Source organism: Prionailurus viverrinus, chromosome A1, assembly GCF_022837055.1.
Source record: "Prionailurus viverrinus isolate Anna chromosome A1, UM_Priviv_1.0, whole genome shotgun sequence".
Taxonomy (NCBI): Eukaryota; Metazoa; Chordata; class Mammalia; order Carnivora; family Felidae; genus Prionailurus; species Prionailurus viverrinus.
Window position 1 is genome coordinate 207,546,824 of NC_062561.1, and position 19,134 is coordinate 207,565,957.

Below are 19,134 nucleotides of genomic sequence, written 5' to 3' on the forward strand. Positions count from 1 at the left end.
GGGCCAATTGAACCTTTCATTTAAATGCAGGCTTTTGGGGTCTTAGACCAAAAGATGAGAAGTGGGATGACCAAGGTCTTCCCGTTTGTTAGTACTAAATTCTGTTTATTCTTCCCAAAATACTGCAAAGCAATCCCAACTATAGAACTTATCTCTCCGGATTGCCAATCTTTTCCAGATCTTCATTTAGTAATTCATTCTACCCTTTGTTGTGATGTTTTTATGAGTATATTTTTTAATATCTTGTCCGGCTCTTTTTATTTTCCTCAGCAGGAGAGTTCATCAAATTTACCTAGTTGAGCATTACCAAAAGCAGAAGTCCCTCCAAATATCTCCAGTATCAATGATAACTGGATCAGGACAATACTAAAACCCCAAACTCTAGACTCCTGGCCCCATTTCCCTTCCACCATTCCCTTCAGTCTTTCAACCGTAGTGATTCATCACTTAAACACGAAACATAAATCCTAGGTTCATAGTGCCTGGCTAATTAGCAAGAAAACATATATTGACCTCATATTTATAAGAACCTTATTAAAACATGGTTTTAAACATTCATTAACATTACATCTGGAGGTGCCTGGGTGGCTCAGTTGGTTGAGCTTCTGACTCTTGATTTGGGCTCAGGTCATGATCCCAGGGACATATGGGATCAAGCCCTTCACTGGTCTCCACGCTGAGCATGGAGCCTGCTTAAGATACTCTCTCTCTTTCCTTTTGCCCCTTTTCCGTGCTCGTGCTCCTCTCTTAAAAAAAAAATAACCTCCATTTTGGCAGCTACTGACCCCTCCTCTAGAGGCTTCCCCCCCCACACACACTGCCCCCGCTGGGGGAGTAACAGCCTGTTCTCTCTATCCCAAAGCCAGGGGAACTCATAATATTAGCTAGAGTGTTACCTCTCTGCAAACTCACTCTGCTCTTTCTCTAGTTGTTATTGTTATTTTCCTTTTCTTGCTCAGATCCTCAGAGAAACCAGAATGCTGGCAGGTGAGGTTTTGGTGTCTCTTGCTGCACATGATTTCAATTCTGTGATGTATGAAGTCCAAAGTAACTTCAGGATACTGGAACTACCAAATGAATTCATTGTGCTTGCTTTGGCTGAACTGGCAACAAGCTACGGTATGGAGGAAATAACCGCCACATTTTCCTGGGAAACAACTACCCTGACTAATTGTCTAAAACCAAATGGGTGCAAACAACAGAAAGGAGAACATACCTCCCTTCTGCTGTGCTAAAGAATATCAATAGCAGGATTTAGGCAGCTGTTTCTGAGCATAGATGAGTCTGCTGACTCACCATGAGTCCATGCTGCCCTGGAATTGGCTGGACTCCCTCCCACCCTCACCATCCCTTTCATCTGTCTTTGTTTTTGCAAAAGCCCTTTTTCTGCGAGGCATGTTCCACAAACCACTGGACATTTACATGAACTAAGGGTTTGTTATGATTTTTTTTCTACACCATTTTACTTGACAGATATTTATTTGTTTGCTTGTTTACTTATTTATTGAGAGCCTATTACCTGTGCTAGACCCTGGGGATGCAGGAAATTTGTGGTGGGAGAGATGGAAATTAATAAAATAATTATCCAAATAAGCAACTGCTACCAAAAAACAGGTACAGGTGACTTTATAGCTAGCACCTTATTTTAAACCGACCACTCCTTGATTCTCTAACTACAGACAGGCATTATGGCAAGAGAGGGATAGAGGCGGATATCTTCCCGCTGCACCTCATCTGTGCCCCCCATGCAGCCTTGAAATGCTGACATGAAGAGTCACAGAACATCCCAGTGTGAGGGGTTAATGCTTTTCTCCTCTTGTGCCCCTCTTGGCAGTGTCCCAGAGTATTCCCTTCATGATGATGACCCTGCTCACCATGCAAACCATGCTCAGGCTGGCCGAAGAGGAAAGGATGAAGGGAGTTTTCTGTATTGGTGGGTATCCCTATGGTTCCCTCTTTGTGAAGACCACACTATAAATTGAGCAAATGCTTTATTTTTCCTTTCACTCTTGTTCTGTTCTTTCTAACAATAATAGCTACCATTTATTGAGTGCCTACCCCATGGAAATTTCTCTCTCAATCCTCACTGCAATTATAATTCTATCTCTCTCCATCTTCAAAGCAAGGTAAGTACTATTACCCCATTTTACAGATGAGGAACTGAGGGTCATAGAAATTAAGGAATCTCCTTAAAGTGGTGACCGTCAATGAGATGGAGAGGTAGCATTCATGTCTATGTGACCACCCAATCTATATTCTTTCCATTGCCCTGAAAGGCCTCCATTTCTAGCCTCCTTCTTTAGTTCCATCACTTTCCCCACAATGGTTCTAGGAGCTCACCAGCTCTTAGCAGCAGGCTAAATTTTGGCATTTCCTTATAACACAATATTGTAGTAATGCTAAGTAAGCAAACTAATCAAAAATACAAACAATCATAAAATTAAGGAAAATAGGTGTACAAACTGTGGGTCACAAACCCCCTCTCCCCCCAAAACTAAAATACATCTACAGTAATCAAGAGTCTACAAATAAGAACATGCCCTGGAATTCCTAGGAAAAAACATTTCCAGCACAGTGAGGGGCTTCTTGGAGGAGTCTGGAGACCTGGACTCTTCTCTCTGATCATCCACTGAACCATCAGGTGACTCTGCCCTCTTTCAATCTCATTTTCACCCGAAACATGTCAAGTAAAGTGATTACTAAGATTCCTCTCACCTCTGACGCCCCCAACACTACTGTTTTGTAATATTTAAAAGCCCATGCTGTCAGGAATGTCATCTTTACCTATCAACCAAGTCTTTTCAGTTGTTTTGTCAATTTCTTCTTGTTTTGTCCTCAATGAAGGCAACATTTGTATCTGATACATACTGAGAATTTACTATGTGCCTGAGTACTGCCTTGGGTATTTTAAGATTATTGTTTCCTTTAACCTTACAACAACCTATTAGGTAAGTAACATTTTTCCTCCATTTCACAGATGAGAAAATTGAGACGTAGAAAGGTTAACTGTTTGCCTGCGGTCACAGCTAGTATGCGGCAGAGCCAGGATTTGAATTGTGACAGTCTGGCTCAATGACTTGAGCAATTACACTAGATTAGCCCACTTTTCAATTCCTTTAATTTCCTTACTTACTATCACAGCTAACATTGTGTTCTTGCAAATAAACTTTGGTGTCTGTAATAGCATTTCTACCTACAACATCAACAACCAACAGGGAAAAGGAAATAAAATTAGAAATCATCATGGCATTGAATAAGGGATTCTCTGTCTTTGTATTATAAAGTTATCTAGAACCCTTTGGTCCTAAAGCAAATTTTGCCTGCCACTACGGAACAGGTATAAAGTTTTGTAGTAATCCATCCACTCATCTAGCTCTTCATTCAACCCATCAGCCAATAAGCAGACATCATGCTTGTTGTTTCAGATACCATCAATAGATAAGACATCCTTTCTCTCATGTTGTTTATAGGCCAGTGCAACATAAACATACATACACACACATACACACACACACACACACACACACACACACAAGATTATGACAAAGCATAGCAGGAGATTATCAGTTTGAAGAGAAAGTGAATTAGCCAGTTAATGGCCAGCTCTAAGATACTCAGGATGTTTCCAGAGTATTCTTTGCATGTGAGGTATCGTTAAGGAGTAAACTATGAATTTTCTTTTTCATCTAGTGAAACATGAGGGCTGAAGGAACAAAAACTATTATTTAATGCAGTTGATGTAAGTATGTATAGGTTGGTGGTGCAAATATTTTTGCAGGCCTGACATTTTTTAAATTTTATTGAAGGGAAACAGACACATGGAAAAATACAGAAATCAGAAGTGTACAGGTTGATGAGTTGTCACAAAATGAACTTACTCATTTGACCGCCACTCAGGTTAAGAAGCAGGACATTACTAGTACCCCAGAAACTGCCTCATCTTTTCTCCCAATCATCACCATCTTCATCCTCTCCAAGGGTAACCACAAACCTGACAACCATAGATTAGTTTTGTCTATTTTTGAGATCCTACACGTTGTTGTGTGAAACTATAGTCCGTGTTCATTTCTCTATACTATTACGTGCCTGTACTACAATTTTTCCATCCTACCTGTTGGCAGATATTTAAACTGTTTCCTGTTTGAGGCTATTACTAAAAAAAAAAAAAGTGAATATGAACATTCTTGTATAAGTTTTTTAGTTCCTATATACTTGTGTAGCTAATGACTATATAATTAGGAGTGGAATTTCTGGGTCACGAAGAACGCATATTCAACTTTGGTAGATCGCATAAAACAGCTTTCTAAAATGTTTGTATCAATTCATGCTCCACGCCCCCCCACCCCAGGCAGTATGTGAAAATACCAACTGCACCTTAGTCTTACCAACATTTGAAATTGTCTGAAATTTTAGCAATTCTGGATGGTCTGTTGCAATATCTCATTATGGTTTTAATTTGCATTTCACTAATGTGGCTGAACACTTTTTATATGTTTATTTGGTACAGTCATAACATTTTACAGAAATTATTACACATTTGCTAATCATCAGTGCACTCTTCTCAAATTATTTTACGGTCCTTCCCATCTTTAAATTTTTCTCAGTCTGTGGTTGTTTTTAAAATGCAGCCCTTGAGAAGTTCAGCAAGGCCATTTACAAGTATGTCAACCACTGGAGAGATTTCCCCTATCCCAGATTGGACGCCAACCGACTATCTGACAAGATCTTCATGCTGTTCCGGTATATAATGGAGAAGTGGGCCCCCATTACCTCACCGGTGCAAGTGAGTGGCGGCCTCAACATGTCTCAAGCTAGCTCTCCGTCCATGCTGGTTGAACTTGCTCCATTCTTTCTGACGTGATAATGAATCTCAGTTGTTTTGGAATGCTATGAGTTGTGATTTATCAGGTTTATCAAATATTTTGTTTTTCCTGTTTCAAATCACTGTTTATTCATTCCTGAACTAATATTTATTGAGTCCCCATGATATGCCAGACACTGTTCCAAATTCTGGGGATACAGCAGGGATTAAACAGACCAAAATCACCACTCTGATGGAACCGACATTCCAATGTATGGAAAGAACAATATATAACTGAAAATGAGTAAAATATACATAAAGTTAGTTATTTCATGCCTTATATAACCCATAACCCATATTTGGGATGAGCCATTGACTGAGAAAAACAACAGGCCACAGAAATTTCCTATGTCTATGAAGATGACCATGAAATAAAATAACATCTAAAGAATGTTCATAACTGCTTCAAAATATTGTAATGTCTTGCACAGAATAGGTAACAAAGTGCATTCACATATAATCCCTTGTTTATCTTGCTTAATTGGTATAATTTTTAAATGTAGTATAAATTAAATCCTTTTTAGGTCCTTTACTGCTATATTATAAAAGATGCAACACATAGCCTTCTCTAGTTCAGTTTCTTTTCTATACTTTAAGCTACCAAGGCATTTATTTTTTTAACATGCTGGGGTAGTTAAATCATTAGCAAACATGGAACTTTTAAAATATCCTGTAGAAGTCTTCTCTTTAGGGCACCTGAAAATCAAAATTCAATACAAATTTGCCAAGCACTTTCCTAGCTTCCCACAGAAAGAGTTAGACAAGTGACTAGAAGGTACACAAAAGTAATAAGGGAACACAGAGAGAGAAGCACTTAACTCCTGTGGTGAGTACTGGAAAGGCCATGACATTGAAACTGAGCTTGCAGCCTATAAAGACATTCACTGCAGGCAAGATGCATTCCCTAAAGAGGCAATAAAACCCACTGAAGCATAGGCTGAGATGAGATAACATGCACACTTGAGTGAGCCCAGTGGGAGAAAGAGAAGGGGAGAAGAGAAAGGGGAATATAAAGGGGCAGAAATAAATGAAACTAGATAGGTGGTCTTGGCCATACAGTGAAGGGCCTTGAATGCTACACAGGAGCTTGGACTTTTTTTTAATAGGAAATGAGAGACCTTTGAAAGGGTTCTAAGCAAGGAATAATTTTCAAGAAGCAAAGGGAGATCTATGGAGTATTGTTCCAGTGCTCAAGCAAGAATAATCTTGAAAAGTGTCCATTGCTTGGAAATGTCCAATTCCTTAAAAGAATCGTCCAGCTGACACACAATTGGGTGAAATAAATGGTTGTTATTATGAGCCACTAAGTTTTGAGATGCTTTGCTGTATGACAAAACTTAGCAGGCAGAAAAAAATTCATCATATAATATTAGGTAGAAAAAGCAGAATGTAGAACTATAAAGAATAACACTAATTTTTTAAAAAATTAAAATGTATGGATAAAGTATAGAAAAAATTTCAAATAAATAAAAATCGTATTAAAATACACCAAACAGTGTATGGTCATGGGTACTATAGATACTATTAGCAATGTGAATACTGTGTTTTCTTCTTCATCATAACTTTTGTGATTTCTAAACTTTTATAATCAACCTATTTACACTTATATTTTATACATGTTCATTTTGTGTGTCAATAGAAGCCAGATTATAATGGATTGAGGAATAAATGAGAAGTGAGAGGTGGAGATAGCAAATGTAGACCTCTCTTTCAGAGAGCTTTGCTTTTTTTGCTTGTTTGTTTCAAGTTTTTATTTAAATTCTAGTTAATTAACATATAGTGTAATATTGGTTTCAGGGGTAGAATTTACTGATTCAGCATTTCCACTTTTTTAAGGAAAGAAACAGAATTGGGGTCTAAGTAATACGGAGTCAAAGAATTTTTTTTAAACATGAGGGAAATTCGGGGCGCCTGGGTGGCTCAGTCGGTTGGGCACCCAACTTCAGCTCAGGTCATGATCTCACAGTTCGTGACTTCGAGCCTCGTGTAAGGCTCTGTGCTGACAGCTTGGAGCCTGGAGCCTGCTTCAGATTCTGTGTCTCCTTCTCTCTCTGCCTCTCCCCTGTTCATGCTCTGTCTCTGTCTCAAAAATAAATAAAAACATTTAAAAATTTTTTTAAAAATAAATATGAGGGAAATTTTAAATCTGTTAGCATATTGAAAGAAAGTGACCATTAGAGAAAGGTTTAAGAAATCTTTTCTTTTCTTTTTTTTTAATGGTTATATTTATTTTTGAGACAGAGAGAGACAGAGCATGAACAGAGGAGGGGCAGAGAGAAAGGGAGACATAGAATCCAAAGCAGGCTCCAGGCTCTGAGCTATCAGCACAGAGCCCCACGCGGGGCTCCAACTTGTCAACCGCGAGATCATGACCTGAGCCGAAGTCTGACGCTCAACCGACTGAGCCACCCAGGCACCCCAAGAACTCTTTTCTTAAGAAAGACATAGGGAGACAGGAAAAATACTAAAATGAGTAATAGTATATACATAGGTGTAGATATAGCTATAAATACAAATATAAATATAATTGCCTCGTGCAATGATCTTAACCATTTTTTGAAGGAATCTTTCTTGGTTGAAAACAGTGAGGAAAGTTTTTGGGGGCTGTCTAAAGCCCCTGATATTCTGAGAAATGTACAAAAAACATAGTGAAATATTAGAAATGGTATTTGTTTGCTGCCTCTGCAGACTTTGGCCATTGTTAAGGCGCATGGCCCCACAGTGAGCCTGCTCCTTCATCGGGAAGACCTCTGCGAATATGCCCTGGACCAGGTACCCTGGCTCCTGAACCAGTATAAAGACAAAGAGATTGATTTCCACGTCACTCAGGTAAGAGCCACGCCCTAAAGGAACCGATTCAGAGTCTACTGGCAACCATCCTGAAAGACAGTAAATCCCAAGAGGTCCAAGGGAACTGAAATACTGGTTTGGGCAGCTGAACTTAAATATTTTTTGAGGAATAGGAGGTAGAGAAGAGGTTGGCATAGCTGGGTGATGGAATCTCCAAAAAGAGATTAAGAATTTTCTTTTCAAGCTGCTGAGGCACGAATCACTAAAGAAAACTGGTAACTGCAGGAAGGTGATGCGTTTGCCTCACAAAACATAATTGTCTTCCACATCCTGTGCTGCTGCTTCACAGGCAGCCTCCAACTAACGTTTGAGAGCTTTCATTCTAGAGTCTAAAACAAATATTGACCGCGGTGGTCCTTTATGATGCTGCCCTTCCAAAGGGCTTGAGAAAAACCATCTTTATCAATTTACTCCACCAGGTAAGAAAACCCTGCTGTCAGATCTGATTGTTTCACTTTCACTGGTTTTCTGTTGTTAACATCTCCCTCCTGGTTCTTCTTTCTCATTCAGGTGTGCAGAGTTTCAGAGCCTCCAATAAAGGAAAATGAAATTGAAGCTTCAAGCTGTTTCCTCATTCTAGGTAGGACCCAGCATCCAGAGGGTTTTCAATAAAAATGTTTCCCAGTGATGATGACAACAATGATGAAGGGTGTGCAAACTATCACATTAGTTATTTCACACACACACACACACACACACACACACACACACACACAAAACATTCCTTCAAACTCACAGCTCTCCCTATCCTACCCATTCCCAAGAGAAGCGGAACAGGTAGGGGAATCAATTACTCTGGTTTCCCCAGAAGTCCTTTACTTCTAGTTCTAAAACCAGAAAATTTCCAGACATACTTTGGGGATTAACCCCTTTCCAGATATATGGTTGGCAAATACTTTTCCCATCCCATATATTGCTTTTTCATTTTGTTAATTTATTTTTTCTGCTGAGCAGAAGATTTTTGGCTTGGTATAGTTCTGCTTATTTATTTTTGCCTTTGTTGCTTTTGGTTGCAAATCCAAAAAGATCATTCTAAGACCATTGTCAAGGAGCTTATCACCTATATTTTCTTCCAGGAGCTTTATGGTTTCAGGTCTTACATTCATGTCACTTTTTTTTTTTTGACGTTTATTTATTTTTGAGACAGAGAGAGAGAGAGAGCATGAACAGGGGAGGGTCAGAGACAGAGGGAGACACAGAATCTGAAACAGGCTCCAGGCTCTGAGCTGTCAGCACAGAGCCCGACGCGGGGCCCGAACTCACGGACCGCGAGATCATGACCTGAGCCGAAGTCGGATGCTTAACCGACTGAGCCACCCAGGTGCCCCTCATGTCACTTTTTTAAATTTGATCTTTGTATATGGTATAAGGTAAGGATCCAGTTTCATTCTTTGACACGTGGCTGTCCAGTTTTTCCAACACAATTTATTGAAGAGTCTATCCTTTCCCTGATATATTTTTTGGCTCCTTTGTCAAAAATTAATTGACCACATATACATGAATTTATTTCCAGGCAAACAAGGGTGAATTGGTAATCCTAGGGATACAAAATGCTTTTTTTTCTTGGTATTTGAGTTTATTTGAAACTGTGTCAAACCCAAAGTCATGCTTTTTTCTCCCTGGTTATCTCTTAGTACCTATTCCTTCTCTCTCTCTCTCTCTCCCTTTACTCTTTCCCTTTCCTTCTTGCTTTCACATCACAATGCCACTTGTTGCCTGGTTAGAATAACAGGAACGAGTGGTAGAGGGAGCACAAAGCTCTCAGAGTCAGTATACAAACTCTGTTCTAACATAGACCCTAAGAAGTAAGGACAAGAGCAATCCCATGCCTCCCAGACATCCTCCCTCCCCCAAAAATGTCATTTCTATTACTTCACTACATACCTTTCTATTATATCCTAGGTCTTTCCTAATTGATCCCTCTGTTTTTATTCTTTCCTCTGTTCTATGCTCGATGTAATTAACTGTTTCACTTTATCTCTGATAATTGTGAACCTAAACTGCTCTCCTCACATCAGGCCTTCTCTCTCTTCCCTGCTTCCTGCCTTACTCATGTAGCTCTCTAGTTCCACAACTGGTGAAGCATCACTCCGACCTTTGCCTCCATGTTCATAAGGCATTCTCCCCCTGTCTCCTCTCCTTTCCTCCTCTCATATTGAATTAGGGTCAACCCTAGTAACCTTATCTTAATTTGATTCCATTATAAAAAACCTCATTTCCAAATAAAGTCATATTCACAGGCATGAACCGACGTGGACCTAAGTATATAAATCTCTCTTAGTGACCAAACTGCCTAATTCTGTGTTGCTAAAGATGCACCAATATCATAAAATCTAATTACCAACCAAAGAGTGACAATCTTCATGGAATCCCCCTTTTCCCATTTACAAGTATTTTACCTAAGTTGAAAATGAGTTCTGTGACCAGCATTTCTTCAACCTTCAGCCCATTCCAACCCTGCAGACCTGATGGAATTTTTTGATGAACAGTTGAGAAATAATAATGAAACCTTTCGAACGGGAATCTTGACTTTGTTAAGATCGGCTATCAATGCTGAGGGTAAGCAAAGGGATGAAGTCACAGTGGTTTATTTTGTGCCAAGAAGAAAACTGAAGCCTATGCATTCTCTAACTCTATTCTATGTCTTTGGGGTGTTTATAGAGGATCACATTCAAGTGAAACTCTGTCTTCTCTGTCATCTACAATCTACTAATTTTAAACAGGCATTTTCAATCACCTCTCTTCTTTCATGATATTTAGAGATATACCTAGGGGAGAAGGACAAGTAGAATTAGAATTTAAAAGATCTAGTAAGCTGGTTAAGTGGCCCAATAAATAGAGAGTAGGTGGGAGGAATGCACAATATTCTAGAGATTAGTACATTTAGAAAAGAGCAGAATTTAATGAAATATCATATTTCATTAATGCCAAGAAGCACATACTTTCATGATATTGGAGTGCATCTCATAATTGATACCATCTTTAATTATAATCGGCCACTATAAGGGGTTTTTTGGTACAATATAAAATAATGATGTCTCATAAAGTTGATGATATCTTGGATTCAATACAATATGAATTATATTACATTATAATATTTTTAAAAATTAAGTTAACCCTGGGATTTACTGAAGAATCAGCAGACAAGAAACATAGTCTCACAAAATTTAAAGCTAATCCATTGGGCATGATATATTGAGTCCACTTTGGAACCTAACATTTTAAACAAGATGAAACCAAATACAATAGGGAGCAAAGAGAGCAATTAACATCTTTTAAAAATTGGAAAAGAAGAGAGTAAGAGAAAACTGAATAACATGAAATGTTATGGACAAAAGACTTTGCAGTTATGTGCCATAAGTCTAATAGGTTTTCATCAGTCCTAGAACATACTGTACTCCTACTGAACCCAGTCTCTTAATTTCTCTCCCTGTCTTTCAGAGCCCAAATTGAGGGATTATATCACTTCAATTGAAAGAACAGTCAAAGTTGTCATGGGCGACCTCAGTATAAAAGTAAGAGAATTAATGGGGACTTTGATTTTTGATGATGTTTTAATGAATTAATGAAATGGTTTTGATTCTTTAAAAATCTACTTATGAGATTGCTTTATAAAGAGCTCAGTGATGAATTCTATTTTTAGTAGAATTCCATCTTTCCCTGAAAGATAAACTATATCAAGGTAAATTCTAAAGTACACTCAGTTCAAGGGCTTATTAGTATAAAAAAAGATTTTTGCCTAGAGCATCACAGAGCTATGCTCTTCAAATAGTTTTAAAATTGTTAATTATAAAAATAACATATCTTCCTCCAAAAAAATAATAACCCCTAAACCTGCTTTTTTTTTTTAATTTTAGCTTAGATACCGTATTTTCCAACTAGGAAGCACCTACTGCAAGTCTTGAACATAGTAGATTGTGTAATATTTCCTGATTATTTGATTAAAGCATTCCATATCAGAAAAGATATATAACTTGTACTGAAACAAATATAAGAACTAGAAATTATTGTATTTTTTAAATTAAAACCATATTTTGTTTGGATCAAAGTCCTATACAGAAACCAATGAAAATAAGAAAATTCCCCTAAGAGGCTTTGGTCTACAATGATTATAACAAAAGCTATGCAGTAAATAACAAAAATTATGTTAAGCGAAATAAGTCAGTCAGAGAAAGACAAATGCCATATTATTTCACTCATATATAGAATTTTAGAAACAAAACAGATGAACATAAGGGAAAGAAGGAAACAGGCTATTAACTATAGAGAAAAAATTGAGGGCTGAAGTGGGGGTGGGTGGGGAAATGGGCTAAATGTGTGATGGGGATTAAGGTCACTTGTTGGGATGAGCACTGGGTGTTACATGTAAGTGATGAATCACTAAATTTTATTCCTGAAACCAATATTACACTACATGTTAACTAACTAGAATTTAAATTAAAAATTGAGGAGCACCTGGGTGGCTCAGTCAATTAAGCATCTGACTTCCGCTCAGGTCATGATCTTGCAGTTCATGGGTTCAAGCCTTGTGCTGGGCTCTCTGCTGACAGCTCAGAGTCTGAAGCCTGCTTCATATTATGTGTCTCCCCCTCTCTCTGCCCCTCCCCTGCTTGCACTATGTCTCTCTCTCTCTCAAAAATGAATAAACATTAAAAATAATTTTTAATTGAAACAACAAAAAAATAAATAATAAAAAATAGTTAATAAACAGTGGAGTGATTACATATAAAAAACCTTGTCCAGTAAGTGGCCAAGCCAATTGAAAAAGTACTAAAAGAGTTTAGGGTAGAATAAAAGAGGACAGAAACTTTAAGGAAGTCCAGCTCCCCAGGCAAAAATAGAAAATTTGTAACTTTTTTTTCTCACTTAGGTAGACTACTAGTACCTTTATGCTAATTGCTAATTGCTACCATGTGGCCTAACTCCTTATTCAAAATTATTCTTTTTTTCCAACTCTCCATTAAAACACCCATTCAGTAAAGAATTAGATCTGAGCTTTCATTCCTCAGGGAAGCAATCCAATAAGCAAAACTAATTATTTAAACATTGTAATACAGGTTCATAATCCCTTGTTCTAATCCCTGAGGCCAGATATATTTCAGAATTCACAACCTTCCTGATTTCAGAAAAACATTTCTGTGACAGGAGTCACAAACTCATTAATATCTCTGCAAGAAAACATATGCATATTCACACTACATTGAATAAGTAAAGACTACAGTTTCAAAACAGTTCAGTTGGGGTTTGCCACCAAATGAGTTAGTGCCAAACTCAAGAAACAGAATTCCAGTTTCCAGCGTTATTTGGGTTTTGAAATTGTAGGTAAAAGATTGTAGATCTGTAGTTCAACTTGCTATCTTTCACTGAGGATTTTAAAAGCAAGGCAGTGCTTTTTTTAGCCCACAGTACCAAAATTTCATCATCTATAGTAATAGAGGATATGTTTTGGGAACTAGGGAGAAAGATTTTGGCTGTAGAGAGCTTTCCCCAAACATTAAAAAAAAAAAAAAGCAGAAAACAAAAAAGGGGTGCCTGGGTGGCTCAGCCAGCTAAGCATCCATCCCACTCTTGATCTCAGCTCTGGTCACGATCTCATGTTTCATGACATCAAGCCCCAAGTCAGGCTATGTGCTGACAGCACAGAGCCTGCTTGGGATTCTCTCTCTCCCTCTCTCTTTGCCTCTCCCCCGCTCACGCACTCATGCTCTCTTTCTTTCTCCCTGTCTCTCAAAATAAATAAATAAACACTTAAAAAAAGAAAGAGATGCTTTCCTGTAACCCCTTAAACCATAAACTATAGCTTCCTCCTCCATCTATTTATAGTACCATCATTCAATTTATACTCCTTTTTGGAAAGTTTCCCACTAAATAATCCATGAAAGTTAAAGGACAGGAGAAGCTAAATTTATATTCTGCCCAATGTAGAAGAATGTTGCAAATACATTTTTCTGATTCTAGGTAAGGAATTCCACTCTCCTCCTTATCCAAACCATGTGTGAAAAATGCTACATTGAAGCCAGGGAAGGATGGCCACTGATTGATTACATCTTCTCCCAGTTTGCCATGTCCAACAAGAATCTGGTATGATGAAGAGGGTGCGGTTTTGAAAGCTACACTGTAACCAGGACAGTTGACTCAACTGGTTTGTTTGTTTTTTAATGGCTGAGGTTCAATTCAATGACTGATTTAGAAGTTATATTTCAATCTTATCACTTTCATTGAAAGATTTTTCAGCCTTTAGTGTTCTCCTCAGTTTTCTTTCACTGATACCACTTTCAACTTATGATAAACCCCAGGTAGGTGAAACTATGAGACAACCTTTCCTTAAAGGCTTGGGACAGGGGTAGAGAAAATGAATTACTTCCGAGAAAACAAGACACATCCACTCTTGCTGCACTGGGGTTGACTTCCTGAAGACCATGTGGGTAAGAGCTCTGTGATCTTAGTAAGACCACGACAGCTGAAATTACAGTCCACTCCACTAGGAAGAAGCGTCTTTGAAAATTTTGCCCCAGAGAAAACGGCAAAGGCCTGAGGGAGAGAGAGAACATCTGCAGTTCAAGGATCCTCACAATTTTTGCTTTTCTGCTTTATCCAGCAGTGTGTTCTAACCCATTCCTACAAGGAACACTTTAAAACAGAAATTAGACACTGAAGACCAAGATTGCTGGGTTCCTTGAGCCCCTTAATTTGAGTGACTACATCCTCCACCCCAGAGTCTGAGAACGCATCCAAGTAAGGTCAGAGGGGATCAGCAGGAGGGACTATTAACAAGTCACCTGTTTCATCTTTCTTGAAGGAAAAACCAATGAAACCTAATTCTCATGAGGATGAAAAGGGAGAGAAATCTGTTCGGGAACTAAGCCTTGAGGTCTTAAAAACCCTAGACCCACTGGTCATTGGCATGCCCCAGGTAAGGGGTCTTTTGTCACCACTGACAGTTACTTTGATCATCTTTCTGAAGCTCTGCCCATTTAGGAGTAAAGACAAGAATTTGTCCTTCATGTGTCATCAGCTTTTTGATGCTCTCATTAGAGGAAGTGCATTACCATGCTCAGTGCCCAAAACATGGTAGTTTCTCAAAAACAGGTGTTGAATTAATTCGTGATCTCTTATATCTGGATAGCCAATGAGAGTTTACAAGCATCTTAATATATTGTTTCTCCTCTTCCCCTAACATATCTAGACATAACAGTAAGTGATGTGTGGAGATATTGATTCAGTGAATGGCCAACCTTTTCCCATTCATCTGGGAAGGTGTTGAAAGCACATATTCTCAGACTTCACCTGAGGGTTAAAAATAATCTGCACCTTAAGGGGAATAAGCCTCAGAAGCTGTATTTTCCCTAAGCAAAAATAATCTGAGAAAGGATTAACTGACTAGAAATGCATAGCACAGACAGGAGAAAGTCAACAGACCAATTTAAATGGATCAGAGTTTCATCTAGGATGGCATTTTAAGATGTGGTTCTTGGATTATCTAAAATATTTCTTTAAAATGCAGATCTCCATACCCCAGACCTACTGAATCAACGTTCTGAGCAAGGGGCCCATGAATCTGCATGCAAATAAGTACCAATATTTCTGATGCATACTAAAGTTTGAAACATTTCAATCTAAAGATAAATGATGAAAAGAAGTCTCGGACCATACTCTTGTGGGCCTGAAATGCCAAATCCCTACCTTGTGTTGGATAGCCATTCAAAATTTGAAACAAAAGCTAAACATTTGAAATGATAACTTTAGGGGCACCTGGGTGGCTCAGTTGTTTGAGCATCTGACTTCAGCTCAGGTCATAATCTCGTAGTTTGTGGGTTCAAGCCCCACACTGGGCTCTGTACTGACAGCTCAGAGCCTGGACCCTTTTTCAGATTCTGTGTCTTCCTGTCCCTCCACTACTCATGCTCTGTCTCCCTGTCTCTCTCTCTCAAAAGTAAATAAACATTAACAATTAAAAATTTTTTTTTTTTCTTAATGTGTATTTATTTTTGAGACAGAGACAGAACATGAGTGGGGGAGGGTCAGAGAGAGAGGGAGACACAGAATCTGAAACAGGCTGCAGTCTCTGAGCTGTCCGCACAGAGCCCAACGCAGGGCTCGAACTCACAGACCGTGAGATCATGACCTGAGCCGAAGTCAGACACTTAACCGACTGAGCCACCCAGGCGCCCCTACATTAAAAATTTTTTAAATGATAACTTTAAGAGATGAGTGTATTTACATAAGAATAGATTAAGAGCAAAAAGAGGGAGCTTGAGATCAGCTCCAACTTAACAGGAATAGGAGCAGGGTCATGAGAGAAGGAAAGAGATATGGAGGGGCATGGAAGATCTTCTAATGATAAAAGGACAGGGCTTGGTGATTAAGTCTGGGTGACAAGACAAAAGGAAGAGTCCATGTTGACACCTAGGTTTCCATCAGGGCAAGGGAGTTTTCCAGAGAACATGAAACAGACTGACTATAGAAACAGGTGTTCCAGAATTTCAGAGCAAGAAGGTCAGCACCTGGAGCACAAACAGTAGCAGCAGCCCATTCACTGTCTGTGCCCAATCATCCTCTCTCAGAGCAGTCCATTCCAGTCTTTGAGTTTGGGGACGTATACAACTTTTTGGGGGTTGTCACATTGATAAGAGGCTTTGTGGCACTTGGTGAGTGGAGCCCAGGGATGCTAGACTTCCTGCATTTTGTAGAACTCATCTTCACAGTGAAGGATTGTCCTGCCCCAAATTCCAGCAGCAAACCCATGCAGAAATGCTGAGTAACACTCACTACAACTAGCACCTGAAAATGAATGTGCTGTGCAGAGATTTTTTATAATGACTTCATTTTGATTTGGCCTGAAGAGCAAAAAAAAAAAAAAAAAAAAAAAAAAAAGCAAGTGAGAGAACCTACTCTAAATCAGGGGGCAACACAAGAGTGAGGACCAATTAGAAATCATGGAAAAGAAGAGGCAATCCTTGTCTTGTGCCTTGTTTCCACAGGTGCTATGGCCAAGAATCCTGACTTTTGTAGTACCTGCAGAATACACAGGAACTTTGGACTACCTGTTTAATATCATCAGAAGCTTGATTATGGCAGAGGAAAGGAAGAAGAATAATGCACAGGAGTCAACAGCACTTGTCATCTCTACAGGAGCTGGTGCGTACATTCAAAAACAAAGCAAAACACTTCTCTTATGAGATGTTCATTTCCAGAAAGGCTGCAGTACCTTGACCATACACCCAATTCCAATCTGAATTTTTCTAGTTGACACAGCAATAATGAAAATCGCTTTCTCTTTCTAGTGAAACTTCCTTCACCACAACAGCTACTGGCCAGGCTTCTGGTGAGTGAGTTACAAATAACTAATGCTGGTTAAATTTAAGCCAATATAGATCATTGAGTTCTTTTTATTTTAACGTTTATTTATTTTTAAGAGACAGAGAGAGACAGAGTGTGGGGGTGGGGAGGGCAGAGAGAGAGGGAGACACAGAATCCAAAGCAGGCTCCAGGCTCTGAGCTGTCAGCACAGAGCCCGATGTGGGGCTTGAACCCACAAACCGTGAGATCATGACCTGAGCTGAAGTCAGACACTATGGACTGAGTCACCCATAGATCATTCAGTTCTAAATAAATGTTAATAAAAATTACGCAGCAACTCCAAACCAAAAGAAACACTAGAAAGGCATAATAAATGTTAGGCTATTGACACTCATTAAGATTGCTGGCAAGATTATCTTCTCACTCTGAAATGCTTGTTAAACTTAATTTATTATTTTAAAATAAGCATAGACTGAATTTGATCCCTAAGTACCATTCAAACAAATTCCACATCTATTATTTAGATTTCCTTCTTTCCCCCATAGATTGGGGAACTTGAGTCTAAATCTATTATTTAGATTTCCTTTTTTTCCCCATATGTATCATTTGCTCAAATACCATTTCTACAGGCCCTTAATTAATAAATATATCTAAGTGTTGGTACCCTCCATTTATTTTTGGTTGATGGTTTCTATATATTTTTTCACCTTTATCCTCAGATAAAAATTGGAGAGTATTGTCTAAGTATTAGCTTTGCTCTAAAATAAGTAAGAACGGACTGATGATTTGTTAAGATTGTCTACCGTAGGAATCAAGGGAATCCAGGATAGTGATAAATAGAAAAGGCAAGTAGGACTTTTAAATATACCTCAATTTGATTTGCCTTTTATCTTCCATTTTTTCAGGTAATATCTATGCTTGCCAGTTTAGGGAAATTATGTGGCGCTGGTGCAATAGGACTTCTGAAGATATTGCCTGAGATAATTCACCCAAAATTGGTAGACCTATGGAAAACACGCTTACCTGAGCTCCTGCAGCCTCTGGAAGGTACAAGCATTGGGATCAGGTCTTTATCCAACGAGGCAAGAACGCAAAGAAAAAGGCACCACTTCTCTGTCTAAAACCATTATTGCTCATTCTAGGGAGTTAAAACAATGAACTTGATATGAAAGGTAGACAGTTACATTTTTTCCTTGACTCCTTATGTTCTATTTCTGTACCAAATACTTGTACTACAGGAGGATCTGGGGGTAACATTCTTAACAGGAACTCTTACTTTCGCTCTGGTCTTTTCCTTATATTTAGAGAAACTCCTTTTTGGTATTGTTCTAAAAAGTTATTACTATTTATGTTAGAATATTAAAATATGGTCACTTCAGTAGTGACTGTTGAAAGTAGCAAAAAGCCTAAATTCTTATCATGGATTGAAGACTTTCTGCCCACCTGACTAGCACTTAAAGTTGGCAACATAGTAAATTACATCTGAAATAACCATCCTGTGTAAAGCTTGAAATGGGGCTCCAGCATCCACTGGGGACCTGGCAAGGGAGAAACAGAGTCCTGACCTTTGTTTTGCAGTTTATTGCATCAATTTCTATTTCTAGGAAAGAACACTAGCATCGTGCTATGGGAAACCATGCTGCTTCAGGTAAGGGTAGCTTCTAGACTAATAGTTCACGATGGGGTGATGACATCCTCTAGAGTTACCCATCTTCACTACAAAGATCTGGATACCAAAGGACAGCAAACAACATTTCCTTTCCTTAACAAGAGGACTAGAATGTTAGAAGTGATCACTTCAGAAGTACAGTCTTTGTATCACCATAATTTGAACAATAATCTTAAATCTTTGATTTAAGAGTTTCAGATAGTTTTTGAAGATATCACTTACAAATATTTGTGTCTTTCTTAAATCTACTCTAATTTTCAGTTTTTCCTCTCCTTATAATTGCATTCTTTTACTGTTTATATAAAGAAACACAAATCGACATAATTTCCACTTCTATGCTTCTAAATGTAACTGTTTCTTCCTCTTTCTGTTTCTCACCATATTTTTCCTGATTTCTAAAAATCAGAGGGCCACATTACACCATTTTTCCAGAAAAAATCTCTTAGCTATAAAT

General features: G+C 38.5%; 1 protein-coding gene across 2 annotated transcripts in view; it reads left to right on the forward strand.

Annotated features, from left to right (window-relative positions):
* The window catches only part of MROH2B (maestro heat like repeat family member 2B), a 73,498-nt gene that overhangs the window by 4,286 nt on the left and 50,078 nt on the right, over positions 1-19,134 (forward strand). For both annotated transcript variants that reach the window (XM_047823272.1, XM_047823279.1), the window contains exons 5-18: positions 960-1,119; positions 1,835-1,933; positions 4,629-4,783; positions 7,550-7,690; positions 8,038-8,130; positions 8,222-8,291; positions 10,157-10,270; positions 11,153-11,226; positions 13,670-13,792; positions 14,511-14,624; positions 16,693-16,849; positions 16,996-17,036; positions 17,917-18,058; positions 18,616-18,659. In XM_047823272.1, coding sequence (XP_047679228.1) covers positions 960-1,119; positions 1,835-1,933; positions 4,629-4,783; positions 7,550-7,690; positions 8,038-8,130; positions 8,222-8,291; positions 10,157-10,270; positions 11,153-11,226; positions 13,670-13,792; positions 14,511-14,624; positions 16,693-16,849; positions 16,996-17,036; positions 17,917-18,058; positions 18,616-18,659 — 1,527 coding nt within the window. The remainder of the gene's footprint in view (positions 1-959; positions 1,120-1,834; positions 1,934-4,628; positions 4,784-7,549; positions 7,691-8,037; positions 8,131-8,221; positions 8,292-10,156; positions 10,271-11,152; positions 11,227-13,669; positions 13,793-14,510; positions 14,625-16,692; positions 16,850-16,995; positions 17,037-17,916; positions 18,059-18,615; positions 18,660-19,134) is intronic.